The sequence below is a fragment of the Oratosquilla oratoria genome, chromosome 41 (assembly GCF_046742065.1).
Source record: "Oratosquilla oratoria isolate Oo_2021 chromosome 41, ASM4674206v1, whole genome shotgun sequence".
NCBI classification, from domain to species: domain Eukaryota; kingdom Metazoa; phylum Arthropoda; class Malacostraca; order Stomatopoda; family Squillidae; genus Oratosquilla; species Oratosquilla oratoria.
In genome coordinates, this window is record NC_134817.1 from 27,140,546 (window position 1) to 27,150,411 (window position 9,866).

The following is a 9,866-nucleotide window of genomic DNA, read 5'->3' on the forward strand; positions in this document are numbered from 1 at the left end:
TGAATATTCAATACATCACTATATCATTTAGTCACAACATACATATTCAATCTCTCACAAGTCGAGGATAGAAAAAGAAGTAAATGCAAGAAACATTAACAATAAAAAATGTCCAAGACAACTTGCTCTATACTCGTATAACCCCTCTGACATGTGTGTGGTGGGCGATCTAATTATGTACGCCTTCTGTCAGGCACCTGTGCCCTGCAGCAGTCACGTTGTGAGGCTCTCTGGCTGTATCCGCAATCCACCAGTAAGAGAGCCATCATCATCATCATCATCAGTTGGGGGCATACGCCAGGGGGCGCCTTGCCTCACTTACACGCCGGCGCTAGTCCCTATTGTCATTCTGAACAAACTCCCATGCAGCCACCCTTCCTTCCCATTTCAAACAACTCTCGAGAAGTTCAATCAACTTGCCTCAGCCATGTATTCTGTGGGCGTCGTCCCCTTCGTCTCCTACGCCATCGAGGGTTGTCTCTTGTGGAGACGGGAATCCTGTGGTTAGGACCAACACCAGGGAAACGTGCCACGCGATGCCCATATAACCGGAGTTGAGGTTCGCGAATTATGCTGAAGGTCACTGGCCTAGACGAGTCTCAGTATCCAGCTCTCACATAATTACCCTCTCATTACGTTTACCATTACCGATCTTCATTTTTTCTCACTGTTGTGTTGGATAAGATTAGAATTGATAATTAATCATGAGAAAAATGTAATTTATTTTCATATTGGTTTGAAGATACACGACAATTATAATACAATTATAGAGCAAAATTGATTATTTTAATGTTGGCCTTGACCCAGTTACTCCCTAAAAGGCGTTATCACACGAGCTATTTTTTCCTCCGACTGTTGGAGCAGATTTGCAGCCAGCAGTTTCCTGGAAGGAATCTAATATACTGGAGGAAAATAAATTTCTTCCAGCATATCAAATGACATTTCATGTATTTTTGTTGAGAAAACAAAATAGTTTGACATAGTGATTTTTAAGGCGGAAAGAGTTCTGGAGGTAGGCGGTACCGCCGATGAATCGGAGGTTGGAGAAAAAATAGCCCAATGTGATAACCCCTTTATAGCACAGGGACAAATTCCCACTCCTCTTGGGGGACTCATATCAATTAATCCAGCCATTCTGTCATCGTGTTGCCAACAATATAAAAGAAGATTCGACCATAAGCAATACTTCGCCCTCAGGCGCAGACCGGGGACGAGGTGAATATAAATACTACCATTCACGGCAAACGCCATCTCCCGCCTACTCAGGACTTGCGGCAGTGTCTGGCCATTCAAGAATCACCCTCTGAGCGTTGACTTCGAACTCTGCCAAGCGAGAGGACGGTGTCTGCCAAGTCGGACCTCGACAATGAATGGCAATGCTCCGATCTCGCGCGCCTCCCCCAGGCGCATCAGCAGCGGCACCTACAGTGGAAATGGGGCAGCCTCCCCAACAGCAGCACCAGGAGCGCCTAACATTTGTACACAGTATACAAAGGACTAAAATCCGCGCGCTGGAAGGCCCCTATGAACCCTAACCTGCAACAACTCACTGACTTTGTTTGCAGCAGCTAAACAAATTAATATATTGGATAGTCAGTACTCAGTAATTTATGAAATACACCAAACTGTTGACCCTTCTCTTTTAATTACACTCAAAACGGCAACGACTCACCCACTGACCTCGTTTGCAGCAGTAGCTAAATAAATAAATGAATAAACAAATAAATATATAAATCATCAGTGCCCAGTAACTTATGAAATACACAAAAAAATTTACCCTTCTATTTTAATTATACTCAAGGCGGGAACAGTGAGCTTATATTGTATACGGAAGTCTAGTTGCATTAATGTAGGGTAAATTTTACAAAAGAAAATTAATGTTCCCAATTTGAGACCATTACCTTTTTCCGTTTTAATGAACTTGTAATTTTTAGTCTTTTGACAATATATATATGGGGAGGGATACTTTCTAAGCAAATAATTAGTACAAATCTAATGACAAGAGAAGAATGAGTTGAACAATTAGTAAAAAATGGAAATAGCTAAAGTGGCAGAAAACGTGACAGGTAGAAGAGGAAAGAAAGATATAAGGACAGAAATAACTATTATCCCATGACACATAATGAAAAGAACAGCAGTTAATCCGGTCAACAATGTATCATGTTGAGTTTTAACTTGAGCGTCATCCGTCCCCTCAGAAAATGAGGGGACAACCCTGAAGAGACGAAGGGGACCTCCACAGAATTGATGGCTGGAAGGGCAAGTTGGTCGAACCTGTCGAGATGTGTTTGGAGTGGGAAGGATGGAAGGGTGACTGCACGGGAGCTTGCTCGGAGAGACCGTGGCGCCGGCGTGTATTTACCTAGTTGTATCTTACGGAAATGGGAGCTACGCTCGTGGTATCCCGTCTCTATATCTCGCAGTATCTAAATTATTCTTAAAATAGTGTATGATTTTTGCAAACGCTATCACTTCGTCCAGTGAGGGTTTTGTGCTGGATTTCGCCCCTGGCGTATGCCTCCAATTGGTTGATTGGTTGAATGATAAGTGTTCAATTTGTGTTCGATCCCCGTTCATCGGCGACCGATCGGGTGGGCGAGTGGTGGCATCGGTAGGCATCGGATGCTGATGCTATCAGCCGTCGGCGGTCGGCGCCGCGGCGCAATGCCGCGCAGTGCCGTCGCCAGGAGACCGGTTGCTGCTGCTGCGTCATTCGCATGTCACACCCGATCCACAGCGCGTCGTGTCAAGTCGCGATGAAGACCACTCGTATGTTTCAGACCAGAGGAATCTAGATCAACTAAGAAGAAGGAGGAGGAGGAAGACCTCTCGCTGCAATGTCAGATCATCTTAGACCTGACCATGCTTAGTCAAAATAGGGTTAAAGTAGACCAAATTCAGTTAGACCGACTTTATGCAGGCCCCCTGCACTCTGACGATGCATGCCCGAAATAGACCCGGGATGGATAAGACCAAGCCAGACCAGAGCGGGTGACGATTCCACGTAAGCACTGCTGCACTGCAAGTCAACCCGTGGTGGCACAGCATAGTACCATCATCTAAATGAGGCGAGGCACTGTTCCACGTGCAATTGTAAGACTACGTGAACTTTCTCCCGGGACTTCACGTAGATACGCGGATCGTTTGCCCGCCATCCCACGGGAGCCCAAAGACCGGCTGCGGAGACGTCACTCCGGGCCTACTTTTCTCCCGCCTCTGCACTCTCGAACTCCTCCATCTCTCCGTACCTCGTGGCCGTCGTCAGCAAGTTCAAGCTGCCACACCTACGAGTCTTCCAACTCAAGCAAGCGTGCGCAAGTAAACAAACATAAATATGCCAAAACCACAACACCTAAATGCGTACAAGTGACCTATAAGACCCCCAGGAAACACACCCAGAAGCTCTCGCAAGCAAAACACGGTGCGGGTCACAATAAGACAGTTTTGCGCAAACGTACGACAGTCAGATCGCCTGTGCACGGGGTCACACGTAAAAAACACGGCAAAGGAAGTGAAAGGAGAGGCAAACCCTTGGCCACGCGTCGAAACACAGTAGTAGTAGCTAAACGTAACCACGCGCCAGCGATTGCTGTAACTCGAAAACACGCGGGGATAAAGACCAGTAAATATGTGCCAGTGAAACTGTCGAGTCTACACCCGCCAGTGTTTCCAAGTTTACGCAAAGGTCACACTCTGACGACGTCGCGTGGACACGCTCTGCCACAAACACCCATACGCCCTCGAGCGCAAATCCTGGCACCCATACGTGGCACCCATAAGCATCGAAATGACCCCCATCGGGTGGCTACGCAGGTCCTCGGGTCTTTAGATGATCTACTTCGTGGACACATTTCATCATCAGATGCTTCGAGTAAGCGCAGTATTGTTCTGATTAACCACGGCACTAAACCCGCCCCCCTTCGCAAACTCGGCCCGGTTAAAATGTCCTTAAATAAAAAACACGCCGGTGCAACGGGAGCCTCAAGATCTAAAGTAAGCCCTCACAAAAAACCCGTCATCGTGATCGAGAAGGTGAGCAAACATGTCACCCGAAGTGAAACCCCATCTCATGGACGCGACTCTGACCACAGCACCCAAAGAAAACATCATACATCTGAAAGAAGAAGCATATTTAACAGTAAAGGAGAGACGCCTTCCCATCACAGGACACGTCCCAAGGGGAGGTGTAGTACGTCAGAATCGCAAACTAGTGACATTAGCAGCGTCTGTCATAACGAGATACCGGAAACGTGCAGCACGCCGGATGTCTACACGCGCCTCTTCATGAGATCCAAGTCACGGATGCAGAAGGAGGAGGAACCAGACGTCTATACAAGACTCTACAGGACATCGGAGGAACACGTCGGCGGGCGGAAGCTCTCGGAACCTCGCTTGCACCTCCACAAGCAACCAGACCCCCATAAGCGGCAAGGTGGACACCCTAAATCACGTTCACGCTCACAGAAGCGGTCGGACGGACGGGCCCACAGGCTCCCTGGCATGTCCCCCAAGAAGGCCCAAGAAAAAGACGTTCTTCAGGTGGACGAAAAGAAAAGAGGACTGGAGGTGCACTCGGCCATCTACAACCACCGAGTGTATGCCCACATGCCCTCGATGGAGCGTCTGTAGGCCGTCCGAACTCCCAGAAACAAAGGTAAATAGTGTGTGCGTAGGAGTGGGGAGTTAACTCCTTCAACATGGGAAGGTACATCAAAGAATGAGTTCGGAGGAGGACAGGAAGATATTAAGATCGTAAGAATGGAGGAAACCTCAAGAGACCATAAGGCCTACACTAGGCAGTTCCATGTCACTTTAATTAGATAACTTTAAGTTTAATAAGGAAATAGGGAAGAATTGGTTTATCAACAGATTGATTAACGAATGGAATTGACAACAGGCAGTGGACGCTGAAATAATATGTTGTTTTAAGAGAAGTTTAGATAACTTTATGAATAGGGATGAAAGGTGGTAAGGGACATGGAACTACCTAGTGTAGGCCTTATGGTCTCTAGCAGTCACCTCCATTCTTAAGTTCTTATGCTATCCAATGAATTCCTTCGGCATAGTGATGTCCTTTATATTCTTTATTCTTTCAGAATGGTGACAATCTTTCCTTTTTTTTTTTTTTTTTTTTTACTTAGTGATACAGGAGATTTTCCCCCCCTCATTCGTCTTTCTTTTACATATCTCTCTTTATTCTCCGCTTCCACACTGGGCCCTCCATTTTCGCAAGAAAGTATGCTCTTCATTGCTCTCTGTTGTCTACGCTCGCGACCGCTGGGGGTTGAAAGCAAAAACGACGCGTGACGACTCGGCGCTGAGCCAAGAAACGGATGCCAAGCAAATCTAAAAAACAAAATAAAATAGTAATAAAAACAAACAAATAAATAAAAAGCACGAACAAATGGTGCCAGGTACTCACACCTCGCCCGACACAGATTATTTCAGTGCTTCTGAAACGCTCTTCGAGGGTAAAGGTCACGAGCTGTATGCAACTTGCCATGTGCTGATGATCGGAAATATCTGCCTATCCGTAACAGTTTTCATTTTGTAGCCCATTAATTAGGTATGACCTTGAAAGTGCACATTCAAGGTCAGCCAAGGCTTTATGCCATGTGAAGTACTATTTATTTTTTTATTTATTTACTTACTTTTAGAAGCCACAGAAATCAAAAGAACGGAATATTAAACGTTTTCGACTATTGAGATACTTTAATAGAGGAAAACGTTTAGTATTCCGTTCCTTTGATTTCCTTGTAGTTTCTGCAAAATCTTTATTCACGCGCTCATTGTGATCACTGTTGCATTAATTCAATGTTTGTTGACAGATCTTTAACTGAAACCATTTTCGACTTAAGCCCCCCTTCCCCTTCAAAAAATGTGACCTAAAGTTTGACCTCTCAAAACTACTCAAGATCATACTATACATTTCCATCATTGCGATATACTCTATAATGTTATAACTCATAAATAGGATGAAGATTATTTTGGTTTGAATTGTTAGGACAGTTCTCGAATTATGTTTACATTCACGGTAATTTTGAACCTGATAGGTACTTCATCAATCTCAAAATTTTGTTGGGTCATGCGGAACATTTACCTAACCGTCCTCAAAATTTAATGTGAAAGGTACGTTTTGTTCGTTGCGATTATAAAACTATTGGCCTATAACCACAGCCAGTGTCGGGTGACACGCACCCTACTAACTGGCATCATATTTGGGTAAACGCGTTAGTTGTAGGTTCGGTTAAAATGATCAGTCTCGTACTTTGCAGCTCGAAGCAAAACAGCCCTATTAAGAAATAATAATAATAATAATTCTAGACAATTGTTTGACGGCCGTCATTGGGCCATGAACGATCATCGAACAAGCAAAGGCGACAAAAGAAACATCTCCCTCGAACTCCGTCAGGATGAGGTGAGCATCCAAGATCTAGTCACATATTCAAAATCCGCACACGACTCGACGGCGCAGTGGTAGCGCTCGCGACCGCTACTACTGCGGTCCGAGTTTGAATCCCGCCCAGAATTGAAATAAAATCAGTAACGCTGCGCTGCGAGTCGTTACTCCAACACTCGTGGGCGGGTAGTTTGGTGTGTGCGCGTGTAAGGTCAGCATTACCCATTGATCGGTCATGTAGGAGCTCTGAGCTCTCTTCTGGGAGAGTAAATAGCTGTCGATCACGAGTTCAGCACGTGATCCAAGATCATGGTGAATCACACACACACACACCTTCACACATACACACACATTTGAAGCTAGATATAATGACTGGAAAGCAAGAGAAAGAACTCCAAGAGCGATTTTCCTTTCCTGCATACTACAGCTGCACAATTACGAGTCATTCAAAAAGGACCGTGGTTGGTCAGGGAAGAATTTTTTTTTCATCGGCGCCATCATTGTTCTTCCGTTGTTGTTTTCTCTGAATACATTCATTGTTGTTTTTTGTTGTTGCTGCATAAGTTGCCTGACTCGTAACTTTCCTTTACAGGTAAGAGAAGACCTTTGTGACCGCGTTTGAAGTCGACACTAAAAGGAAGCAAGAAGCTCAGGTGTGACACTGTTTCTTGAAAACCCGTAGAACCTCGGCTCTGAACGCGTAGATGTTCATGCAATACCTCTCGACAAAATGAATATTGACAATGCTACGGTGGAACCACTTGAGTGGTATCGTCGTCGTGAAGTCCGCGTCTATGTTGGAACGAACGTGTATTCGTATTTTGAATTGGCGACTTGATAATGTACTCGTATGTTTGTCTTGCGTAGTGTTAATTTATTTGATGGTTACTGGCATGCTCCTTTCACGAACCGTTCATAACATGGAACGCAATTGAAAGAAAATGTCCAGTGATAGTGTCGAAAAATATCTCAAGTAAAATCTGTTGCCATTCAAAGATAGTGTCATCTGCTGACTATTGTAGATAGAACCTCTTGCCGCTAGTAGAGTTCAGAGTTCGTCTTTCCACGGTGATATTTAATGACATCCTGACTTCTGGAAAACATAGACCATAACTTAGTGACCATGTAGTGAGCGCTGAAACTATTGTTTTAAGAGAATGTTAGATAACTTTATGGATGGGGATAATAGATGGTAATGGACATGGAACTGCCTACTGTAGGTCACATGGTCTTTTGCAGTGTCCTCCACTGGATGACCTCAAGGATGTCTTAGTTTGAGATCGAAACACCAGGGATGGTCAGTTCGGTTATTGGATCGCGAATCCGTCAACGACACGATGTGTCTGTCGGGCATTAGAGTTCTGTTGCATTATCTTCACGAGAAGTGTATCATTGGTGTGCGGAAAGGCTCCAACCTGGAGTATCACAGTCGGGATAAATCAGTAGTTCTCAGTCTTGTTCACTCCATTCCCCTCTTCATGAATTGTCAGCAGTCATGTGACTCCCCTTCATTGTTCTCCCAAAACGGCAAAAAAGAATAATAGAATGTTGATGAAGAGAAACCCTCTGCTTTATTACCAAGTTGACAACCATAATTACCTTACATTTGGTAGATTTTTTCTATATTCATATTTCTCACATTATATAGAAATGTATAATTTGTAACAATAGGTTATGCCATTCCCCCCCAAAAAAAATACGTGTCCCCCGTGAGGGGCTATCATGCCTCCAGGTTAAAAGAACCACAGGTATAAACGTTCCTCAAAACAAGAGAACAAGGAAATATACCTGAGTGGAAGAGTGCAGACCGAAAGGGACCGGGCGAGTGAACGTAGAAGATAACATATAAAACGCCTGCATTTTGGAGTGGATACCAAGAGACGGGAAGCTGATAACGGTGGAGAAGACAGTGTCATAGATTAAGTTGACGTTCCTAATTGCGCCATGGCTGGCGTAGGCCTTTGCTCAGCATCGAACTTTGAATATTGGATGATAAATCTGACTAGCGACTTTGTGAGACCGAATCGACCATGTAAAGTGTTCATTATTTCATGTGGGAATTTGTGAAGTTTCATCTCATCCACTATTTTTTTTTTTAATCTAAATAACCGAACGTGACCTAACCTAACTTGTCGTAATATAGATGCAAAACTTATGCAAATTGCTGTGCGAGCGGGTAAAACGAAAAATCACAAATACCCTCATGTGCAGCGAAGTATGTCAAAGTCCGAAATCTTTGAGGTTGCAAATGTAGGAAGTTAATTTCCAACATGGATGAAAATGAAGTTCGTGAATGTGGAACTCACCATTTGTAAAGTTGTCTTCAATTGCTAGCCACGACTAAAATCAAGCGTATTGTAAGAAGCAGAATAATGCTGCAACATGCTAATGGACTCCATCGACATGACGTCATGTCGTTCATTCGCTGACGTGTAGTACGTTATCAGGTGTTTCTCAACGACAAATCCTCACAGAATCATACTTATATTCTGTTACTGGCGTCATTGGATGCGTCAGGATAAATGTTATTGTCATTTTCTTACAGTGTCTTTGTGAATGCAGCGTGATTAAGAGTTTTATTCTGTAGCGTTGTGAAATAATGCATGTTTCTTAGATCCAACTCATGATGAAAAAACTAAAACTCTGGGCATAAAAAAAGATGATTAGCTCGCTGAACTTTGCTTTATGATCATTAAGGGTTTTTAGTTTATTCCCAATGACTACTGGTGACTTCTTCATCTTGGCTGCCCGAGCGCAGAGGCCAAAGGTGATGTTTTTGGCTACACTTAAGCTCCTTGAATTATATTCTGGTGTAGGAGATGAAGGACAAACCTTTATGGTTTGTAGTAGTTGCAGCTACAGACGACCTGTATTCCATATAGAGTATCACAGAAACGGTTGTACGGAATATCGTACAGACACCACTCACATACCCACGCGCACCTACACACACACACACACATAGTCAAACACACACACACACACACACACACACACACACACACACACACACACACAGACAGGCAGTTGGAACAAGTTAGATGAGAAAGTGGTGTGTGCAAAAACAATACATGAATTTAAAAATAGTTTAGATAAAATGAGATATGAAGACGGGACCCCACGAGCATAGCTCCCCTTCCCGTAAAATACAACTAGGTAAATACAACTAGGTAAATACACACAAGTAAATGCAAATAGGTAACTCCATGAATTCAAAGGTAAATATAATAATTGGGAATCAAGGATGTAGACTAAGTTGAAGCGTTGCTCCATTCCTGTATACTACAATATGTAAATACACACACGCGCGCGCGCGGACGAATTACCGTCCAGAGTAAAAAGGTGGCGATCATGAGGTCACGCTAAAAGGCGTTGATGAGGTCACGCTAGGAGGCGCACAGGGCAAGTGGCAGTCACCAGTATTCAGTGGGAATCGGACCTGAACATAAAATATTATAAGGAGGGG

The 9,866-nt window shown here is 44.0% G+C and overlaps 1 protein-coding gene across 1 annotated transcript; it reads left to right on the forward strand.

Annotated features, from left to right (window-relative positions):
• Positions 1 to 2,743: 2,743 nt before the first annotated feature.
• On the forward strand, positions 2,744 to 9,418 carry LOC143021070 (uncharacterized). Its single transcript, XM_076178294.1, has 2 exons — positions 2,744 to 4,654; positions 6,993 to 9,418. The coding sequence occupies exon 1, from the start codon at positions 3,064 to 3,066 to the stop codon at positions 4,627 to 4,629; it is 1,566 nt and encodes a 521-aa protein (XP_076034409.1). The 5' UTR covers positions 2,744 to 3,063; the 3' UTR covers positions 4,630 to 4,654; positions 6,993 to 9,418.
• Positions 9,419 to 9,866: the final 448 nt, after the last annotated feature.